The sequence below is a fragment of the Ruditapes philippinarum genome, unplaced genomic scaffold, assembly GCF_026571515.1.
Source record: "Ruditapes philippinarum isolate M1 unplaced genomic scaffold, ASM2657151v2 ctg1407_1_1_1_1, whole genome shotgun sequence".
In the NCBI taxonomy this organism is placed as follows: Eukaryota; Metazoa; Mollusca; class Bivalvia; order Venerida; family Veneridae; genus Ruditapes; species Ruditapes philippinarum.
The window spans coordinates 58,431-82,708 of NW_026863297.1; the positions used below are offsets into that span (position 1 = coordinate 58,431).

At 31.1% G+C, this 24,278-nt stretch overlaps 1 protein-coding gene across 8 annotated transcripts in view; it reads left to right on the forward strand.

Annotated features, from left to right (window-relative positions):
• The first annotated feature begins 2,267 nt into the window (after window positions 1-2,267).
• LOC132721760 (uncharacterized) overlaps window positions 2,268-24,278 on the forward strand; it is a 51,982-nt gene continuing 29,971 nt past the window's right edge. For 2 of the 8 annotated variants that reach the window (XM_060706132.1, XM_060706130.1), the window contains exons 1-6: window positions 2,271-3,958; window positions 5,623-5,643; window positions 10,813-10,988; window positions 20,212-20,432; window positions 21,456-21,613; window positions 22,597-22,685. In XM_060706132.1, the coding sequence (XP_060562115.1) occupies window positions 2,816-3,958; window positions 5,623-5,643; window positions 10,813-10,988; window positions 20,212-20,432; window positions 21,456-21,613; window positions 22,597-22,685 (1,808 nt within the window). In that variant the 5' untranslated portion in view covers window positions 2,271-2,815. Of the gene's footprint in view, window positions 3,959-5,622; window positions 5,644-10,812; window positions 10,989-20,211; window positions 20,433-21,410; window positions 21,614-22,596; window positions 22,686-24,278 lie in introns of those variants that run through there. The other 6 variants (XM_060706127.1, XM_060706126.1, XM_060706129.1 and 3 more) reach the window with 6 other exon arrangements.

Sequence of the window (24,278 nt, forward strand, 5' to 3'; positions counted from 1 at the left end):
GCTTCATACATGTTTTAAATTCTTGTACTTCAGGCTATAAGCTTTATTTTTTAGGGACGAACTTTCAAGATAAAAAAACTTGGTTTATTTAATCTGAGATCGGATATATATGTATTTCCGAATTCAGTAATTACTTTTATTAACATTTTAAAATAATATGTTTGTCCATTATTTATATATGTTGAATCATCAGCAAATAATGTCTGTTTGATTTCTTTATTATTTAATTTAAAATCATTTATATTATTATCTTTTGTATCTGCGCTTGTTAACAGCTGAATACATATGATAAATAAGGGAGAAGAAAAAAGGGATATCCTTGTTTTACTCCCTTTTGAATATGGAAACTTTCCATTCAAACTTTCTGACATGTGACCATTATTTATGATTACAATCTTGATTTTGTTATAGGAGAGTTTAACCCGTTAAATATAAGTAACTGATTTGCCAAACTTAAAAAAGTGGAGGCATTGATAGCTTATATCAAATGCTTTTTGATGATCGGAGAATAGCAAACCACCCGAGTTGTTATTTCTTACAATGTGTTCAATAATCTCAAATATCAATTGTGCATTTTATCCACTGAAGCGTCCTTTCAAAAATATCTGGAAAAAAGTTCGCAAGCATTAAAAACAGTAATATTACATAAAAATTGCAGACTCGGTTTGATTGAGTTTGTACATGAGGGATAATGAAAAAGTGCAATATCCCTCAGGCCTCCTAGCACCAGCTTGAGCGGTACTCAATTTTAAATACTTAAAAGTATCGGATTCAATGATCCCGAAAGACCAGAAAAAGATATATATAACTACACTGAAATGAAGTACGGAGCAACTTTAAACGGCTGCCACACAGCACTTGACACCTGCTGTTGCTCATGACTAATGATCATATGCAATACTTTCTTCATTTGTATAGTAAAGGTTTTTGGTGCAATATAGTCAATATTTTTAACACTTATAGGCCGCTTATTTGAAAGTGAAGTTTGGTCTTAACCTTGCTTAGGTGTTAAAGTCATTATTCATTGTTTTTGAAGTTGTGATAGTTCGCCTTTTCTGTAAGCATAATTAAGACAGTTAACAAAATGTTTTACTTTATTCCAATGTGTCTTATGAAATTATTATGTATAGTTTTGAGGTAAGGGTTCTATTTCAAATTGCAAAATATCTGATACCCCTATCGATTACTAGACTCAGACGGACGCGTGGAGACATATAATGTAAGTGTTAAACTGGGAAATATATGGGTTTTTCTGGGTTTTTTTCACATCAATAATTTTGTTGGAAATTATAGTGTATGAGCAGAACAGAACAATACTTTTAAACTCTAATTACGTGGTCATATGTAGTAATGCATATTACATCAATATGTGTTAAAACTAGTAACTATGGTGGCAGATTTGTGCCATGCTGCACGCTCACTTCAAATTCAAATGAGTACATGTTTATTGCTGGGTCGTGTAGGGGTTGCGTTCATTTCCTTCTTGATCTTGTTTATCATATTTTAAATAAACAATATGTATCTAATCTAGACGATTTATCAATTGAAGAATACCAACTTTCATAGAATATGTCTAAATTCGTTGTCTGATAATCTGATAATATTAAAATCTATATGAATAGTGAACTGATTTTCCCCACATATAAAACAAGCCAGTCTACTCTAAAATAGTCAGAAAACAGTTTGTACAAAGTGATCAGTATGTCTAATTTTGTGTTTTCAATGTTTGGTCTGGTGCCCCGGGGAGTGAAAGACAATTTAAAATAACTTTTTTTCGTACTGTAATGAATCTGGGACATTATATTATAATTATATTAAGTCCCAGAGTGTGTAGGATTTTGTCTCTATAGGGTAAAGGTTAAGGTGACCGAATAATAACAAGTAATTATTTTGTATTTCTAAGGAGACATAATTATCATCATATTATTTCAATAGTTTTCCAAAGGGTGTTTTGTAAATTAGATTAAAATAAAAAATAACGTCTGCCGTCTATCATCCATCCATCCAGCCATCCAGCCATCCATATACGTCCTATCTTGCTGCATTTTTGCGGTAAAGTGTGAACGCTTTTTATGAGTCAGTTTCCGGCGTATAACAACTATGAAATATAGTTCTTAGCTATAACTTTATTTCTTTTATTCATGCGAAATAACGGAAACGATTATATTTTATAATAATAAATTGAAATCTGATGATCTCATTAATTGATTTATTTCTAGATATGCACCTTTGTTTAAGCCGCCGACTTCGATATCACTCCGCATACTTGCACTAATTTCATTAACGCTTGATAGTAATTTGTGTATTGTATGGCCGTAGAAAAGATGGAATTACTGTTGGATTAAATGCCATACTGTCTTAAGGACAGTGTTGTTTTAAAAAAGAGACAGTGTTTAAACTAGCTAGAAATGATTATTCTGTGAGATACTTTGGTATTTAAAATGTTTTACACTGAGTAGGTTGAGAAATGTCACCGATTTTTCAGATCAACATGACGTAAAGTCAACTGAACATTTTTGTTATTGATTGAAAATGAATAACTTAGATCATAATGAATATTAACAATTTAAAGTTATACATTAATTGAACTTCTTGAAGAAGAACTGTTGTTTACTTCATTGTTTTTTGTTGTTTTGCTCATTTTTAATCAGATAGTGTACATTTTAAGGTCAATATTGTATTTTGATCTTTCAAGATGAGGACATCTTTAAAAAGTAGAAGAAAATTGTATTGTTTCTCTTTAGGTTTGTTTGCCTGAAATATACCAGGTGACTTACCTTTCTTTTCAGACTTGTTAAGTTTATAACTTTAAAGAATGAGCAAGCATTCTACAGCCACCCCACCATCATTAAATGGAGATGTTCATAAAGAGAAGAGAGACGATATGGGTGATTCACCCAAATTACATCATCGCGGCCACAAATCTAAAGGGAAGCGTACATCAGTAGAAATGGGTCAGAAGTCCAGCCATCGACAAAACACAACTCACAGACCAGAAAGATTATCACAATCACCAGAAAGTAGTGTTATTCGAGCTAATATTGCAAATTCTAGGTTTAAGATTTCCAAAGTTTCTAGTGGGCGTGATAAAAAAAGCATAACTGAAACTGCTCCTGTTAAGGTTGAAAGTAAGGAGAAATTGTCAGGGAAGAAAAACTCATATGTTTTACCTAGTCGAATTCCAGTTGGTTCCACAGGACCAGAGAAGAATGATCGTGCAATAGAAATAACTAAAAGAATAAGGTCCTACAGTCTTCCAGCAGAAACTTTAGAAGAAGATTCTGATCAAGCAGAGACTGGCAAATTAGAGAATAATCTTAAAGAAATGAAGAAAGACAGTAATTCTTGGACCAAAGTTATGGCCAAGGAAGCTGATGAAAAACAAACAGATTTGAATTCTATAAATTCTGGTCAGCTTGAGAACAGTGTTTCTAATGACCAAAAACCTAAAAAATGTGATATTAAGTCAGATTCAAGTAAGGAGAGATCCGACATTAAAGCCAAAAATAAATTGAAAAAGTCTGTAACTATTGATGACACCACCACTATAGTAGAAATTGGTGATATTGATTCAGCTATCATTGGATCAGTGTCTGAAATTAAGTTGATTAAATCAGATATTGATCAAAGCAGCAGAAACACAACAGATTCTAAATCAGATTCTGGAATTGGGACATCACAGAGGTTAGAAAATGAAAACAAAAAGGAACTTACTGATAGCCCTTTAAAAAATGATGCTCCTAAAGAAGAGAAGAAAAGAGATGACAAATCACCTGTTGAAAAGAAAGATGGTGAAATAAGTGAAAAGAAAGATGAAGTAGAAGAGAAAGCAGTTGCCCAATCAGAAAATGGAAGATTCTTCAAGTTTGATATTGAAATTGGAAGGGGATCTTTCAAAACTGTGTACAAGGGTCTGGACACAGACACTGGTGTTGCTGTTGCTTGGTGTGAACTACAGGTAAACATTCCTAAGATTCTTACAGAAGTAGATGTCATTGTTTTTAAATAGAATGTATTCATGCTGTAATGAAAATTTGGGCAAGTAGCTTGTTTTACTCTGTCAACTGTTTGCTAAAGTTATGACCAGTTGATATCATTTTTAAGAAAAACATAACAAAAATCTATTAGATCACTGTTATACGGAAACTGCAACCCAGTACTTAAAGCATATTTGCATCATAATGTCATTTATGTTCTATGTATATAATTGGTTTTCTTCATGTCTGGAAACAAGTTGTGCACTTTTCAGCTACACATTTAGTTATTTCTTCCCAAGTCAAGGGTCTCAAATATGTATGCATTCAAAGTTACTTGGTCCCTATTTGTTGATAATCTTTTTTTTCACAGCCAATTTTATAGCTATTGAGAACAATAAAGGGATTGTTGGTGATTAGAACTAGATGATGTCTAATTATGCTGTAAAAGGAAACTTGCTGCAAGCTTGATCATGTTATTGTTAGGAGAAGAAGTATATCCTGTCTATGATAAATGATGTTGTAGCTGTCTTGGTATCATGATAGTAATTTGAAAATCTTCTTGCATTTGAAAATTATAATTTTTACAGCAAGACCACAATAATGATATAGTGATTAGGTTTCAAATATATGTATAATATCAGACATTACCTGTCAAAATCAAAGTCCTAGGCCATTCTTGCTTGTCAAATTTTGTCATATTTTCTTATAAAGCCAATATATGGTAGAATAGTTTTAAGATTTAGATTACATCTCATTTTTTAAAATAAATAAGATGGTGGGGAGATTACCTTTTTCTTTTTGTCAGTTTATGGCTTGGAAGCATTTAAGAAAAAATATAGAAAAAGCCTTTTTTGCAATTTTGTGTCTAGTCCACAGCTTGAAAATCCAACTGTACTAGCTGAAGTTCAAGCCAATATTTGAAACTCAGCTTTTGAAGTTTTATGATGGGCAGTGTTGGAAGATACAACTGTTTAAGACTTGAACTTCTTTGTTTTTCTTCAGCTAATGTTTGCTTAAGAGTAAAATGCGATGAAAATTTAGGAATCGATCAATACATTTTTTTAAAACTTAGAATAACAGTATAGTGTCTTGTCTGAAACTTGGATTGCCGGCTGGTCTGGTTAATCACTTTCGGTTCCAGCAGGGTAGTGCGAAACAAATTGAAGAAAATGAAAATTTCTGTGATTCAAAGGTTCTTTAATCATTCTTAGTCATTGAATTAAAATATCAAATAAGGAAGAAAAAAGACATATTTATTGGAGTATTATGATCTGTAAGATTGATAAAGTACTTTATATCTGTATGGTTTATAACAATAATTTGTTCAATAAATATGTAGATATTTTTTTTTAATGGACTTTGCTGAGATTAAGCAGTTTAAATATTTATCATTTTGTCATTAATGTGAGAAATTTCAATACCTAAGTGACTGTAGAAAATTGTATACATGTAGATCTATTTGATATTTTTACCTTTATTGGTCTAAGAGTACTGTAAATTGAACAAATGAACTTGTGTAACACAAATGTCTTTAACTGACAGATGTATGCCACACATGCCTATTTGTTTGTGCTATAAACATGTGTATGGTTTATGCAATTAATAATATATATGCAATTTAATATAATGGCATTTATTCTGGTAGGAAAAATTGGAATTCTCATCAGTAAGTAAAAAGTCCTTACCCCAACAGTCTAAAACAGTCTGTGAAATTTATGTACGTAATTGGAAAATTTTAACTCTTTACCATGGTAAATCATAGCAAAAATGTATCTGAGATTATGGAAGGAACTAATGTATATCCTTACTATGTCTTAATTTTCCATTCTTGATAATGAATGAAGATTTTAAAAGTATTAAATTTTGCAAAATGGAATAATGAATATCATGAAGGAAAACATACATATTTATTTGTTTTAAAGATTAATTTGAATGTCTTTAAAAAATCAAGTATTTGTTTGACTTTTTTTTTTAGCTCACCTGAGCACAGAGTGCTCAAAGATGAGCTTTTGTGATGTCAATGAGTCTGTAGCCCATCACCATTCATTCACAAGTTTTCTGAAACAACATCTCCTTATCCACAAGTGGACTTATGTAGGAGAACACATTTGAGTCATCATGTGTGCAACTTGCAATATTCTGCATGTAACGTTGCCTTTTGGACCTCTACATGGATAAGGGGTCAAGAATGGTCCAAACATTGGGGCAACTAAATTTATATAGAACAATATCTAAAATCAAACAGTTATGCAAAAAAAAACCACTAGATATTTGGCATATATTGCATTGCCTTGATGTCCTTCCTGAAAGTTATATAAATTATGCCCATGATGTCAAATGAGGCACTGTCCTGGGGGTCACTTAGTTAATGTAGAATTATATAACCTTTATAGGTCACTTGTTAAGTGAAAGTACACTTGTATGTACATTGGCCAGAACTGATATCTTGCATATACATTTTCTCAACAAATATTTTATGAATTATCTAAGCAACTTAATGACACAGCTAATGTCCCCATGTTATATTCTTCTGCTGTGTATCTCAGATGAGCAATTCAGGGCCATGATGGCCCTCTTGTTAAAAGAACCATTGATGTACATTTTAGTTTTTACATAGTAGGCAGTATAAATTTAGTAATTTTACAGACTGTATTGTTTACCCTTGCAACTAAGTTGTGTCTTGCTATCCATAGTTTCTTTTATGAAAAGTTCAAATAACAGCATTGTTTTGGCAATAAAGTCATCTGCATGGAAATACATGTATTGTGCATGAAGGTGTGTTTTTGCTCCATGTTCAAACAGAACTTCATGTGTAATATAAGATTTCATAAGATGTGGTTAATTCATTAACATATTCAAAATTTGTCAGATGATACGGAAAAAAAATTCTTTGACTTACAAACTTTCATATTATTTGGGTATTAAATTTAGCACCAAAGTATGTTTATGTCAATAATGTTTCTGTGTGGTAAACAGGATTGTGCTGATCATAAACTGTGTTTACAGTCAATTAATTAGACTTGTATATAATGCATTAATTCTAGGATATGAAGAAATTTCGGATATAAAAAGTTTACCTTCCTATAAAATAAAAAAAGACTGAATTTCTGTAAATATGTGGTGAATTTTTGTGTAGTTTGTCTCAAGGTAACCTTTATGAAAGTTTTGCATACCAGATAGATTGTTGTTTGCCATCAACTGACCAGAAGTTTACATGTACACAGTGGTGATATTCTGAAACCTGACCCCCAGTTATTTTGTTCACTTACTCTTATCCTGTTAAGCTTAACAATTTTTCATTTAACAGCCTATCATAACCAACAAAGAAAATTGCCATTCTGATGTCATGATTAATTCCCATTACAGTTTCAAATCAATAGTTTGACCTGGGTTTACCTGAAACCTTGCATGTATTATTCAATTGAGAAAGATTTCATAGCAACTGTTAATGATGTTTCTAAATTTGCTTCATATAAAATATGGCTGCTTATAGGTTTATAATCCATTAATATCCAAGCATTGTTAAGGATAAATTTGATAACAGCTTAACTTGAACTTTAAATTCTAAACTTTGAATTTGAAATAATGACTTTTTCAAATTATACATCATAAGGCGCCCATTAAGCCTCAAAAATGATTTTATTTTTCAAAAGTTTTTTATTTTGGTGTCCAGTTATTCCCTTTCTACTGGAAAAAACAACTGTCATTTCTCTACTTACTGATATATAAATTTTTTAATAGAATTGCAGTGTTGAATCTGAGAGTTTGATAAGGAAACTTGCATTCGACATTCAGAAAACTGTTTCCAAGATTGTTTGTGCAATTCCATTACTAAGTGCAAGTATCCATTAAGATTTATCAAGGTTGTCTGAGAATGCAAATGCTGTTCAATTTGATCCTAGATTACAGACTAATATATATTGTTTCCCTAAACCACATAATAAATTAGAAAAGTTTTTGTGGCTTAATTAATTACTTGTTCCTCAAGTAAACAACTATAGGGAAAAAAAGAACTATAATGACTTTCACAGGTAAACTGTACATGTACATGTATGTATGTAGATGTCATTGCTAAAAAAAAGATATGTTTACTTTATCAAAGTTGGGATGCTGAACTATGGGTTAGATTTTTATCATACAATTATTTCTCATGGTCAGATGATCTTTAGATGGTACAGGAAGATAGAGACTCCTGTATATTGAACAAGGTACATGTACAAATATATAATAAATGTAATGTAGATCAGTGCAATTTACTTGTGGTACAATATCGGCCATTATTGACTTTACGATTGCCCTGTCATTGCTGATTGTTTGATGAGATATTTAACTAGAGCTGCATTTTTGTATTGTGAGCAACTTACTTGGGCCGTTGTTTATCTCAAGTCCAAATGCGCATTGATTATATACCTCCTATCTCATCAAGGTTTATAGTCCCATTCATTTATTTAAGTGTATAGTTTACCTATTCATTCATAAATACAGGTACACACTCAAATGTGTAACCAAATCTGGGGTTATATTAAAGCTATAATATTTGGTTTACTTTTAAGCGTATAAAAATCTAAAAAGATCTAAGGTTGTATTTTCAGAGATATGTCAAAGTTTACTGTCAAAGCGGCAGTATATGTTTATATTGTCAATATGTCTTCATTGATTTTACTGTCTGCCAGCTATCAATTAAGAAATAGGTTAGTTAGACCTCATGTGAACATGATCTCCACAAACCTGTCTTGTCAAGGTTTTGAAGCCTAGATGAATGCAAAAGTTGTGAATGATCTTTGAGATAACATTTTATGTATTTTTTTCCCCCTAACTTGTTTATCCTTGCTAAACATATTTTATTTTTTTGTTACTTGACTGTGGTATATGTTGACATTATTTTTCGTTCACTTTAAAGGTGATATTGTAAAGTCTAGGTCATTTCGCAGCAGACTGATTTATTGTTATTGTAAGATTTCAAGTGCAGACTGTCTAGTTGTTTTGATTTTCTCACACAATAGTGTTAAATTGATCAGGCAATAAACTTTCACATAGCTGATTTTATATTTACACATTTCCTTTCAATACAACTTTGGCTGGTTAGAGTGAATTTTGGTAAATTATTCTTCAGCATTAAACCATTTAGGCGCAGATATTTTATTATATACAAGTTTAACTGTTAAAAGTTAACTATTTAAAGTATATTGAAGTTAAGGTTCAGTCCTATTGTAAGAAATAATACATAATTTCATCTTAAACAGAAAATAGGATACTGCTATTTATTGGTTAACAATTTATGAAATAAAGAAAAAGGTCTTGGATAATAATTTGGTTTTGCAAGTCTGCATTAAAGATTTTACTAATTAATGACTAAAAGCATGTTACTCTTTCCCCCGTTTTAAGTGTTAAGTTTTAGTTTTTCAATTAACAAAAATAAAAAAAGAGATACTTTCTATTCTCAAAATTTGTCAATTCAAGAAAATTGATTTAATTGAATATTGTAGGCGAAATAATATTTATTTAAATTTTGTTAAATACCTTTAAATTAAAGTTGTTATTTGATTTCAAACTGCAAATTTATTGTATTTTGTTACATTAGATGTATAAGAAATGTTTCTTTTGGGAATTGAGAATCTCTTAAAGCTTCAGAATTTGAAATGGATTTACATAAGTACATGTATTGTATAATTAAATTTGAAGCCTAACTCAGATATAAATATCATTCTATGTTGTTTTAAGGACTGTGAGATAATTTTCAACATAACCCAAGGCAATTGTTTTTTTCTTCTATTGAAATTTAAAAAAAAATGTTAACAAATTTTGTATTTATATGGTAGATGGCTGATTTCCAATCTGAGCCTACTTTAATACTGTAGGGAATATATGAATTACTATAATTTGGCTGAATTCCAAACAGCTAATATGTGACATACTTAGGATTTTATGTCATGTAGTCTTTGTATATTTTGCAAGACATATTCAGTCATGGGTTAAAGGATGGCTAAATATTACATTCCATGATTAATGAGGCTACAGAGTAACTTTCTGTTTCAAGCATTCAGAGGGAAAAATATTTCTCCTCAATTTTTTTCCCCTCAGATAAATTTCCCTGCTGCTGCAGTAGTGAGCTGAAATTCAAGCAAAATTCTGTCAGATTATGAATCTATGATACAAATACCACAAATATTTCTATGAATTTTACATCTTACTCATGCCCAGGTAGATTGTAAAGATTGTAAGATTTCACTAGTTGTAAGCAGATGTTGCTTTCATTATAATTTTTCATGACATAAGATACAATCATGCAGTAATAGAAATCATTTAGCCTGTGTTTGAAGCCCTGGAGATATAAAAAATATCTTGCTGCATAGATGTATGTCTGGAAGAATTGTTGCCAAGACTGGTAATAATGTATAATGCTTGTACTTTACACAGTTGAACAGAGTTTAAGTTTTGTCCATGCAAGTCAGACTGAAGAATCATAGAATCATAATGTATTAAAAGTATACTGTTAAGTTACAAGCTCTGTTTGCATACTTATGTGTCTACTTTTCTTAAGTAGTAAATTGAAGTACTCAGATTTCTAAGAAGATTAAAAGTCTTCTCTTTAAGCTCATAAATCATCCTTGATAAAGTTATAGTGGTCCGCAGGAAGTCAAAGTCTGTCTAGTATCACATGAATTTGTTGTATTATTTTTTAAGGGAATTTTCTCTTTATTAAATATTCTGCAAAGAAAGTTATGTCCAAAAACTATCAAATACATTCCAAAAACTATCAAATACATTATTATGACATCATAGTCTTGTAATCAAACCTGCATGATTTTACTGTGAGCATTTTGTTATGTTACAGGACAAGAAATGGAATAAAAGTGAGAGGCAGCGGTTCCGAGAAGAAGCTGAAATGTTGAAAGAGCTACAACACCCTAACATTGTCAGATTTTATGACTCATTTGAGCAATTAAATACCAGGGGTCGTAAAGTGATCATCTTAGTTACTGAACTCATGACATCTGGAACTTTAAAAACGTAAGTAGTAATTAAAAAAATTGTGACGCATCCTACATGTAGATGCAGGGCCCTCAATCCAATTTGGGGGAAGCGGGTCGCTACCCTCAGCAGGGGTAATTTTAGTGTATGGGGGGAATTTTCCTCTTTTTTTCATGATCAAATAACAAATAAACTTATTTAAATATCAGCTGTTTTTTTTTATTTACACGCATACTATTTTTTAAAAAATCCCAAATAGGTTACACTAAACTGTTCAGAAGTGATTGATAAGATTTGAAGAAAGTTTTTTAACACCTTACACCATCAGATCTTTATGCTGCTTACCGTAGCTTTCTTTATGATTCACCCCCCCCCCCCCCCCCCCCCCCCAAATAAAAAAATAAAAATAAAATAAAAATAAGCATTGTGAAAACACATTCAGACAAATGTCTCCATTTCCACTAATATGAACAATACATGAACCTAAAGTAAATTCTATTCATAAACTACATTTTTAGTGTTCTAACACACCTTTTACTAAGACAAAGCTTCCTTTTCTTGACTTTGTAAAACATTCGTAAAAAATCGGCATCGCGAAAATATGTGACAAATGAAAATTTGTTTTTTTTCTGTTTACACATCCACAATTCTAGTGTGTTCCGATGTAAATTATATAAAATTAAATTGATTGTTTATTATAAGATCGTTTTTCATCAGTTATTTAATAAAGTATCATGAAAACAAAACTTACAAGTTTTGTAATTTACGGCAAAATTTACCGTGGTTGATGTAACATTTTGAAGACAAAAAAATGATTTTCATGAATAAACAATTTGAAATCAAATTGTTGACGGGAATTGTGATTTTTCTGCATATTTCTGTTGAAATTTTAGCATTTTTACAGGATGAAAGGCCAATATGTGACGGTAGATTTTGAGGGAAAAAACAAACGGAAACGTGCAGACATGTACTGTACGATATTCCGCTTACAAAATAGACGTCAAATAGATTGATTTTAATTTTCAAAAACAACATTAGTTTTCATTTTTCTCTTTAACACTTTATATGTTTTGAGGGGGAATTTTTACCTCTGTTAGGGGGAAAAAAACATACTATTTTGGTGGGGGACTGCGGCCGAATATCGGCCGCAGATTTGGTTGATCGAGGGCCCTGAGATGACAGCTTGCACATAGCATTCTGGCCAAGTTATGTGTTTGCTGTTAAATTCTAAAATTCCTTTAACTATTTATGGACTGTTCACAATAGTTCTAAATTCATGGCATGACAAGATGTTAATTTTTTTATAAATTCTTGAGGATAAAGATATTTCAAACCTGTTTTGATGGCAGTTGAAAAAGTGTATTGGAACATGTTCTATGTTACGAACTTGTTCCATGTTACGAACATGTTCCATGTTACAATGTATGCTTATATAATATGCTTGGTATGTCTTAAATTGAACAGTAAACTCTTCATTACATTGGTGTAACTGTTAAGATTTTAACAGTTACATTTGGTGTCTCACTTTGTGAAATCGTATCTAAGAACCTTCAGCCTTGTAAGAAAAACATGTATGAGTGTGATGTCTAGGAACAGGAGAAAGTCTGTCTGCCTGAACATGTCTATCAGCTGTAGTCTGAAGTCTTTTAGCTGATAAGCAATGACATGCATTTATGTACACATGTTACCATGATGAATGTATGTCTAAGAAACTCTATTGCAGCATGAAATGATGTAACTCTCATGCTGAAAACTTCAGGTTTCTGAAGAAAGTTTTTAGGGTTTTTTTGTACATGCATAAGAGTGACAGATACTGTATGGAATCCAGTGTCATTGATGAAGTTTAAATGCCTGCTGGTTAAAAACAGGTGTAAAACATCAAAGTGTTTGTGCTTGTAAGCGGAAAAGCATTCAAGAGTTTTGATTAGTTTGATTTTGTTATAATTTTGTGAAGTTTGTTAAATACAGATTTTAAGTTGAAGTAGTTATCCAAAAAACCGATACTAAACAATGCAAATGTTTTTTATCGATTGAGAAAGCCTCTTTGAGAATTTGTCATTATAATTTAAAAGATTATGTCTGTGTATGCATAATAACTAAATATTTCTACTTTCTTATTAGAAGTTGAATATCCTCTGAAAATGCAAACTGCACCTTTTCTGCACAGCTAGAGACTTGATTATAAACTTGAATACTTGAATGTTATATTCGTTGTGCATGGTACTGGCTGAATTGGTCAGAACATATTGTGAACTTGAAGTATTATTGGAATCCTTGCTAACAAAGTATATTGAAAAGTTCTGTACAAACAGACTATAGTAACCAATTACTGCCTATCTTAATTGAATGTAATGAAGCTGAAAAGCAATACCTTACATAATTTTATCAATGATATGTATGAATGGTTCAATAATGGAAGACGTTGTTACTTGCTGAAATGAGAAATTGTTGCCTGAATTGTCTGCCGTATTGATTTGATCCTGTCTGGAAAACAGAAAGAAATTATGTTGTGAGAATATGCCTCCTAGTTTGATGCCATTGATCTGTTGATCTTGCATATATAGCTTTGCATATCAAGTTAGGTTTAAAATGATTAAGCATTAGGGAAAGTATATATCATTTCTTGGGCTTTATTCAACTATTTTGAACAGCTGATACAGAATGATATTATAATATTATGCAGTCCGTTAAGACTTCAGGCTACTTTATAGAGTGATAAATACATCATAAATTAATTATTGCATGTTAAATATTAACATAACACATTATAGAGATATATGTACAAAAGGTGTAGACAGGTGAGCAGGAATAAGAATTGCAATGATTTCCCTGCGTGATTGTAAGGGGCATCTAAATGAGTGCAAATAACTAGAGTCTATGCATCTCTTAGCTCCAGCATGTTAGGTGGTTTTGACCCCAGGTGTTACTTTAAGCGTAGAAGGTTAGTCAAAATCATCTTTGCTGTATCAGTGCCATATGAGCTAAATTGTTTTGGAGAGCCATAAAATGAAACCCCCCCCCCCCCACTTCTGAATTGGGGAGAGACCATAGCCTTTCAATTTTGGGAAAAATTATCACTTAAATTCCTAATTTAGGAAGTAAAAATGGTGCTTTATATTCAGATTTTTGGGAAAACTGCATGTTTTTAAAGAATATTTTCATTGGGAAGAAGACTTTTATTGGCTTATTATTCTCCTAGATTTCTATGTGCCACAACTTACAAAAATTTATAATAAACTGAACAAATCTTTTAAATGTTTGTAAAGAATCTCAGGATTTTAAAGTTGTTTTTAAGAGAATTTCAACATTTTACATGGCTGAGTACATTTAATGTATTTGAGAAATTGTAGAAAATGTCAGTGGGTGCATAAACTGATAGATTTTTACCTATATACAAAAAGCATGTAATGACCTAGACTTGGCATATTTTCACTGATGGAAAATCAGTCATCGGAAAGAATGTTCATTGATCTGTATTTACTCTTTAGAATAAACGGTTTTAAATGAGAATCTGCAAGTGTGAGATAACTTTAAACCCAGTGTTATTGATAAGGAGTGTATGTATGTATAATAGGCACAGCTTAAACCCAAAACCGCTCCTTGACCTGGAAACTATTTACATATACCTATCCTATTGGGTAGATAACATTTTTTAAATCCAATATTTTAGAAAAACGTAAATTACAACCACTTACACAATATACTGAATGAAAATGTTTTTAAGTGTGGGAATAGATCCAATTTTCTATACTATTGTAAACTTTTTGTATATAATATGGTATTAAGGTTAGTGTATACTGTACATAGGACTGTTGTGGTGGTGAAGGACAGAGTTGCTATTCATTATAAATAATTTGGCCAATTACTCTTGGTAGTTTGTATAAAATACTTCAGATTATGAGTCAGAGGGAAATAATCTGCGTCTGTAAGCAAAATTTACTTCCATCTGGTAGTTGAAACTTGTAATCTAGTCCAGTATACAAATATGTGGTTTATAACAACCTGTCTGACAGGCGGCTGGTTATGTTAAAGTACATTGTTCCTGCTTTAGAAATTGAAGGAAAATAAAACTCTTAAAGTTTATCAATTTATCACACATTATGTGTATGCAGTATTTTCTTCTCCAGAAGAATTTCATACTGAATTATTACAGATGTCTTTGACTGTATCTCATGCTAATCCATTGATTGAGAGGTCAGAGAAAAAATTACAAGATATGTTCAAATTAAATTCATAGTTTCATGATTGTAAGCATAGAAAAAAGTGGGTTTTTTCCCCTACAAATTGTTTATGCCACATCATTTTGTGGAATATATCAATTTAAAGATGTAAAATCCATGAATTTGAATGTAGGTTAATTGTTCCTGCTATGATACAATAAAAAGACCTGTCAAAATATGACATGTTATTATGTTAAGCACAGACAAAATGGCTTATTTCTTTGACTAAGTAGTGTACCTTTGGAAGTTGCATGCAGCTGTCCGAATTACAAGTCATAACAGTTGCTTAAACTGATGTATGGATGACAGAAGTTTTTGTGGAGAGATTGTTGTTATATAACATTATGGAGGCGGTAATGTTTTATGTTTACATGCCAGGTATGTTTGAGTGCCAACGTGATCTTGGCATGAAATCACAAGAAAGTGAAAATAGCTTGACAAAACTATTCTCACCAGTGCTATTTAAGACCTTTGAATGTCATTTGAATTGTCATAAATAAATTCTGATATTAATTCAGTAGATGTTCATCATCAGAACCTTCTCTATTAATAACAAGCAGATTGTGAAAAAAAACTTAAGGTCAACAGTCAAGTTCATCTGCATCAGGCTTATATATTATTCTTGAATATTGTTATAAATTCTTCTCTCTTGTAATTTATAATTTCTACTACTTCCATAATTTCACATATTTGCATAAAATAAACAATAACTGTTTTCCGTTTCATTTCACCATTTATTTATTTATTTGAAAGTGTCCTAAATTTCTAATCTACAAGTAATATTTAAAGTTACAGAGTTTTTCTTCCTCACACATGGTTGATAAGTCACTGAGAATTTTATATCTAACTATTAAGATCTCATTCTTGAAACTTCAATCTCGAATCCTGAATCTTGACTCTAGCTCTTACAATCTTACTCTTGCATTTTGAATCTTGTTCTTCAATCTTCAATCTAGACTGCCCCTAGAAAATCTTGTCCCAGTATTTATATGAAATACCTTGTCTCTCCATATTTGGAGGTTACCTTAGTGTTAATTGACAAATCTAAGCCTTCTATATTTATGACGACAAGTGTTGATCAAGTAACTGTACCAGAAACAAACAGACTGATTCCTGGAATATTTATGATGGTAACCAATGATTGAGTTCCCTAAACACAACAATTGCAGGCCTCTTGTCCATAATTTATGCAGGTACCTGTTGACAGAGTTACTATACTAAAATCTCCCAGACTGGTACACAGTCTAGCCCCAACAGATTTATAGTAATAAATAATGACAACAAATGAGGTCTCAATTCTCATACAAACTCAATCATTAAATCAAACCTTAACCAGGTGCCTTGCTAAAACTACAACAATATTATTTTTGTAAAACACTAGTAGTACATCTCCATTTCCGAGAAAGCCGCTTCATTTTATTCCTGCAAATATAAATAATTTTCCCCTTTTTTTAAAAGGTTTTCATTGTATGAAGTTTTCTTTTCAGGTTGTTATTTTTTTTCCTTTAAGATATTGCCTTCTCTGTTTTCTTAATGAAGAATGTGAAGTGGTATGAATGGCTGATTTTGATTATCTTTGTTTATTATTTAGTTTATCTTTGAAAGTATTGTATCAGTTCATAAGGGTGAATCTTTCACATGTTCATACATCAAAATAATGAAAATAAGACAGATTATATCAAATAAATCAACAAACCAGATGCTTAGTTTATGCTCTTAGCCAGATACTCCACTGTTCTTTCATGATTGTATATTTCATTAAGGCATTTTATTCTGATCGCTTTTTATTTATCAATCAAGCAATTTATTTCCTGTATATGATGTTTCTTTCATAATACAATGTGACAATTAATAGTGAATTATTGTATTTTGCTGTGTTTGAATGAGATAATCTATTGACCAAATTACTGAAGTGTTTTTATACTCAGGAAGTTGATGCTTTATACATACCATTGCTCAGTTATAAATCCTCTTATGAAGATATTAAATGACATTGCCATGTAAGCTACACTCTTTCAAGTGTTTCAATTCTTTGCGTGGCATCTTGATGTTTAAAATTTCTGTAACACTTTACTTAATTCATAAGCATTTAAGGAAGTGGTTTTTCCTCGTAAGTCCAATGAATTTTTCACTGCTTTCGCTGGTTGCGTACTTATAAGTATGTAGACCATTTTGGTTTTGATAAAAATTTCAAGTTTGTAAAATACTGAACATTTCACAATAATAATTTATAATAATAATTTAAAGTATTGAAGACATTTTGTTTCAAGTACTAGAGAGATTGCCTAATAGTCCCTTAGGTTTAAGTTGTAAAAAGATGAAGCTCAGCTTAATTCATATAATTAGGAAATTGTTGTAAAGTTGTTTGCAGTAGAGAGTCAAGTACGGGACTAATATCAATGTACTATACATGATAACCTATCTGCTTATGAACTTGGCTTTCCATAACCTAGGAAGTACATGTACGTTGCAACTTAGTCTGGGATTTTAATCCTTTGCAAAGAAAGACAAATGGACAGATTTCTCTACAAGTAGTAATGTCTGTTATTATTTTGGCATAAAAACAAAACACTGCATTGACTAAGTAATGTGGGGACACACCAAAAAATGCAGTCTAACTGCAATGCAAATGCAGGCTGTAAGGAATGTTGTTTAATTTTCTGGTCAATATTTCAGAAGATAGAGCCTCTGGTTTATAAGTTAAAAAGGCCATTGGAAATGTTTTTGTTTTGCATTTTTGTTTATTTATTGTGGAGAGGTTGGTAGTTACTTGTGGGGAAAAAAGCGTAGACTTTTTTACACACTAGGAAAAGCAAAACTTTTATATATATGACTTGCCTGATTGTTATGACAAAAAAATACTGTGATGCTTGTACAACAAATGTAAAATCAAAACAAAAGGAAATCAAAACAGAACATGACTAATAAATTGCATATGAATGGGAAACAGGCAACTTTTAACCTGAAACAAACTGAAATCTGTCATTTTTATGAATAAAGATTGATCAGCAACTGTAGTAGCTATAAAAAATAATTGTCTATAATGACCTTATATTGATTGTAGAATGTCAGTTATGCATGCATGAAGTTAATTACTTTTAATTTCTCCCTACTGTTGTTGTTACCAGAAATCTTGATAAATGATTTCTGTAAATGTATGTTATCATACAACATTTTATCTGTAGCATGTTGCTGATAAAACCAAGGTAATTAATTGTTTCATTATAAGTTTTTAATGCTTATACTGTTTGATTCATCTTTGAAAAATAGTGTATTAATTGTCTAGAGATTGGATTGATTTATTGGCAACACAGCCTTTCTCAAACAGAAAGATCTAAACCTAATCTGATGTAGGTATGAAGGGGCTTTTGTATTTGTTTGTTTTAAATATGAATGTGTGCAGGCCAGGCTATTTATTTTAGGTAGAGGAAAAGTGAATCAAACATCTCAATGTGATGTCAAAACTTAATGAAAACTTTTTCTTGAAGACAATGAATTAAACACCTTAAGGGATCAATGCTTAAGTTAAGAGAAGAAGAATGTATTGAGCACATTCAGGGAACTGCCTTTAACCTCTAGTAAAAAATACTTTTCTGAAGATTTCTATTTTAACCTGGCAACTGAAATAAAAGTCAAAACAATCTCCCACACCTTATCTTTTCATGCGTATGAACAAGGACGTCATCCAGCTATGGTGAGTCTGCCAGACAACTTATATAATAGTATGAATGTTACCAGGGAAGTATTTTTCAAGTGTTGCTGCACCATAGAATAGCTGGAAAGTTTCCAAATGACTTGATCTGTGTTGGTGCTACTTTTAACCCTATGAAACAAAACAATCAATCATCGTTTGAAGCAAAAGAGTTTATACTGTTTTGTTATTCATGCTAAATATCAAAGCTTTAATAGATACAGTGTATGATACAAAGTGATATTTTCTGTTAATTTATTTTTATGTACCGTACCTTACAATGTTCATAGTGTCTTAACATCATTATACAATTAATTATCTCCTGATGTTATGAATAACAATTATGTTTTTCTCATGGGTTTTTTCGTGGAAGAGGGGGATAGGCTGAATTTAGTAGAAAAATAAACAATTGGTCACAGCAGCAAATAGGTAATTAACTCATTTTGTTTTTGACAATGAGTGTTCTCATATAGAAGAAGATCCTCTAGGTCTGAAATAACTTGACATTATATAGATTGCTATCTGCACTTAGTGTAACAATCAGATATATGAAGCTGTGTCGAAGGCGACAGACCATAAAAAATGCGTCTTTTTTATCCTTTTTTACTCAATTACAAAATTTGTAATTGAGACATTTATATGAAAATATGCAGTAATTTTATATAGCAATGAGAATATTTTATGTTGCATTTGGATAAAGACCCTTTTCACTGCCAAGTAATTTGTTATATAATCAAAGATATAGAACTTTCAAAAGAAGATGGAAGAGGTGTTTTCTTTTATATTAGAGTGCTTTTTGCCAGTCTACTTCACTACTGAGAATATCATAAATCTGGATATATAGTAAAAGCATATCTAATAAGGATACACAATTAAGATAGTTAAAAGTTGTTTTTAATAGGCTTCTGATATGGCAAAACATATTAATGTATAGTTTTTGCAACAATATTACTGTTTAATGCACCAATTCTCAATACAATGAGACATGTCATTAAGTTAGTGGTGCCTTTCCCTTCTTTTTTTCCTTGATAAAAGTGGATTCCATTTCCTAACTTTTACGTTGTATCATTGAAATGACTTTATTTGGCTGACACAATCTTGCATGTCAATTGGTGTCATTTTGGTTGGCCCAAACGGGACACCATACGTTTCAGCTCTAATGTATGGTGTTGTTTTGTCCACAAATTGATCATACATAATCCACTGTCTGTTGTCTACAGCTCAGAATTACACAGATGATAATTTTGATATCCATACTTCTAAAAATGATATAATTATAGTTCTATAAAAAGGAACATTCATCACTAAAGTACAAAGAACACAGTAATGAGTGATAGATTTTCTATTTCAGGTATATTAAAAGGTTCAAGAAGATAAACATGAAAGTGTTGAAGAACTGGTGCCGTCAGATATTGAAAGGCTTAATGTATCTTCATACACGAACCCCACCTGTGATACATCGAGACTTGAAGTGTGACAATATTTTCATCACAGGCACTACAGGCTCTGTGAAGATTGGTGACCTTGGCTTAGCAACACTGAAGAATAAGTCATTTGCAAAGAGTGTCATTGGTAAGTGGAAATGTTTATCAACATTCATAGTAATAATACGTAGTTAAGATTATTTGTTATCTGCTATTTTTGATATTATATGCCTTTAATAATGAGATTTAGTTGTTTAGCTGAAAATGAACAGCCCTCCACTCACCGGAAAGGTAAGCTGTTTCTGTTGATGCTTTTCTATTTTATAAAAATCATGTAATACTTTTCATTTCAAAAGGGGAAGTTTTATTTGTATTGTTATTATAAACTTTGATCAAGGATAACATACAAATGTATGAAAAGTATCAGTTGTTATTTTAATGTTTATTTTATTCTTATAGACCTTTTTTTTTTTATTATCTACAAGTTTGTCTGCTGTGTTTTTGTTTTGCTTTCATTTTAAAACTGAATTTTCTGTTACAATTGTAATCATTTCTTACACTAACTATTTTAAAGGTAGATCTTCACTTAAGGTAAGTGGTAACTGAATCTTCAATATTGTTATATGATATAATTCTAACCATTGCCATTCATTCATTTTCAGCAGTCATACATGCTGCATAATAAAACATACAGTAAATTTTGTCCCAGTGACCTAGTTATTTTTTTCATACATGTATATGTAGAATTATTATAATACTGAGCTTTTATCACATAATAAGATACATCTTAATAGGCCCTTATACTTCTCTATTTTTTATATATCTTTAAATAATACATGTTTTATTATTTTAAAATTGACCATGTTTTTTTCGTCAGTACAGAAATGCCTGGAATGTAAGTATGTGCAGGAGATAAACATTATATTATTAAATCCATTTTTGTAATAAAAACTGTTCTTCTCATCAGGGTTGCATTCCTGAATGATAGGCTTCAACATTTTTTTTAAGGTTATATAATGATACATTGTGGCAAATGAATGACTGTATGTTTTACTAAGCAGCATGTTGTCCATGGGTCTAGAGAACATTTCACTAACAACGTTTCCCTCATGGTTTCCTATTGCAGTGAGAACAAGAACAAAGACATCCTAGGTCTTATTGTAAATTTAAGGTACTCCGGAGTTCATGGCGCCAGAAATGTACGAGGAGCACTATGACGAGTCTGTGGATGTGTATGCATTCGGCATGTGCATGCTGGAAATGGCCACCTCAGAATACCCATATAAGGAATGTACAAACGCCGCTCAGATTTACAAAAAAGTCACCAGCGTATGTATATTCTTATGTTAATAAAATACGAATTTTTACTAAAAGATGAAACCTCAAGTTTGTTACCATAGTCACTGATCAATTTGCATAAATACTTCATAAACCTTTAAAACAAGTCCTGTTGAATTTCCTTAAATGGATGTCAAGCTTTAAGTTTTGGAACTGTCCTTTATCAATTGTGGGTATTTCTAAATGTTAGCCAACAGTATAGAGCCTGGTTTTTCTGTACAGAAGTGCAGGATAGCCAGCTTTATTGATGGCAAAGGGCTAATTTGTAATCACTTCCAGTTACAGCTGGGTCAGGGTTAAATGTACATAGTTTTGAATCGAGTGAAAATATTTAAATTTACTTGAAATTTAAATAACATGTCCAATGAATGTTTTCTTTCACAAGATCTGCAATAAAATATTCGTTATCAGAGCTGTCTGCATTGTCAACAATGTGAATAAATCTATTTTTAAATGTAGGTAACCAAAAAGTATGTTGTTTACTTATTTTGCGAGATATTTTTATGTGTAATTGAGAATTTAACCTTTTAGTCTGATCTTATTGACTTCATGACACTGCTAATACTTGTATTACAATGAGGTGAAGAAGTTGTATATTTTATGTTTTGCCGACATAATAATGGTATTTCTTTTCATACAGGTGATATTTGGAGTAACTTAGAAACTTGTCTTATATTCAGTAACTTACTTCCTGATGAGTAGTGAAAAGAAACATTTTATCCATATTATATTTTTGTAATGGCAACATATTTCAAGAATAAGTTAAATCTAATAAAAAATAACGTGCACATAATTTACCTTCTATACCATGTGTTTATACTTACACAAGCAATTTCTGTATTTTAGAATGCTACTTATTTAACAAACATGTCTTAAAAACTTTAGTTTATTTACAATGATAACATGCAACGTAATGCAGAATATTTCTGAAAATTTACTGAATTTCATCGTAATTGTAATTTAACATTTTTCAGGGCGTATTACCAGAAGCATTTGCCAAGGTAGATAATCCTGAAATCAAGGAGATAATAGAGGGTTGTATACGAAACAAAAAAGGACAAAGGTATGAACACATGAATTCTTTACAGAGAATTTTTGTAAGTCAATTGGTACTAGTAAAAAAAAACATGCTTTGAATTTGGACAAGTTCATTCAAAGTTAAAATGCAAAATTGAGCTACCAACATAATATAGCCTTGCCAGACTGCACAAATGAGCAGACTGGCCTGGCTCTATTCCGATACCAAAGGCAGGCTAACCACTTTTGGTTGTTAAACTAATTTTAGCAAAAAATGAATCCCTGCCAACATTTTCCAATTTTGTAATGGCTTATAGAATCTACACTATCCTTTTTCACAACTTTTGAAATTTTGTTCTTGATTAAGAGATGTTGATTTCTGCTAACAAATCTTGCCTAATCAGCATTGTGGTTTGCATCTTCCTCATAAAAGAAGCCAATCTAATGGTAGTTTTCAAATTTATGTGCATCTTACAAAACTATGTCACTAAATTATTTTCCTCAAGGTAACTAGTTGTCTTTTTTCTAAAATAAATAAAAGTTTTTTGTCATTTAGCGCATAATTAGAGCTTGAGAGAGGAAGTAATAAATCTGCAAAAACTTGCTATTATAAAATGATAAAAAATAAGAATGTTTCTGAATGTTTTATGGTCCTATTCTGTAACTTATCCAAAAAGAAACAAAAAAGCCGAATCAAAAAACAAAATAACCAAACCAAAAAAACCCATACCCTCCTACCCCACACCACATAAATTTTTGTTATAGGAGAAAGCAGTAATTGTGTTGATTTAGATTTGAATCTTAGCTTTGCCTAACTGAATCATAAATAAAAATGTTTATGAGGTAAGGTTTGTTGCTTAGCCAGCTGGCATCGAAGCTTTTCATGCGATCTGACACAGCTTGGCTGTATTGATGCTTGAGTCATGCAATGTTGGGACTCACTGGAATGCCTTATTGATCTGTTAGAACTATTTATTTTTAATCATGTAATCTAAGTGCAGATTTGACAGGCAATTTAGAGTTGTTAATTTCCAATTAATCAAAATGTGACTTACAAAGCAAAGGAAAAAAACATATATTTATGATAGAAATCTTTAAATTTCAATTGTGTAGTTAATTATTGACATACATATACCTGGTGTGGGCTTTCCATTTAGTAGATTTAAATTTTTTGTCAGGCCATAAAAGTTGATCTTGACAAATAAAGTTAATATGATCAACTTTGTCCACATAATTTGGAATCCAGTTGAAGTCTGCTGGGGCTGCCATATAAATTTGCTTTGTTTTTACTCCTCAAAATTTTAATGTCATCATCACTTCTTATATTGGATTTTTTTTCATTGTAGTATATTTTACGACTATGACATCCTATTAATGCAACAGCTTGGTAAACTAAAATGATATTTAAGAAGGGAATGTTAAATTCTTGTCCCTTTTTTCATATTTTTGCATGATTAATGAGTGAAATGATACACCAGCTTTTAATGCAATAAAATACTTCAAATAGTTGAGACTTTTAGATGTAATATCAGTGTAGTACTGTTTAACTATGTGTAAAATAAATGGTTATATTTGAATAAATTTACTCTTTGTAAGGTTTTGTCATTCAATGGAAACAATGATGGTTTGTATACAAGAA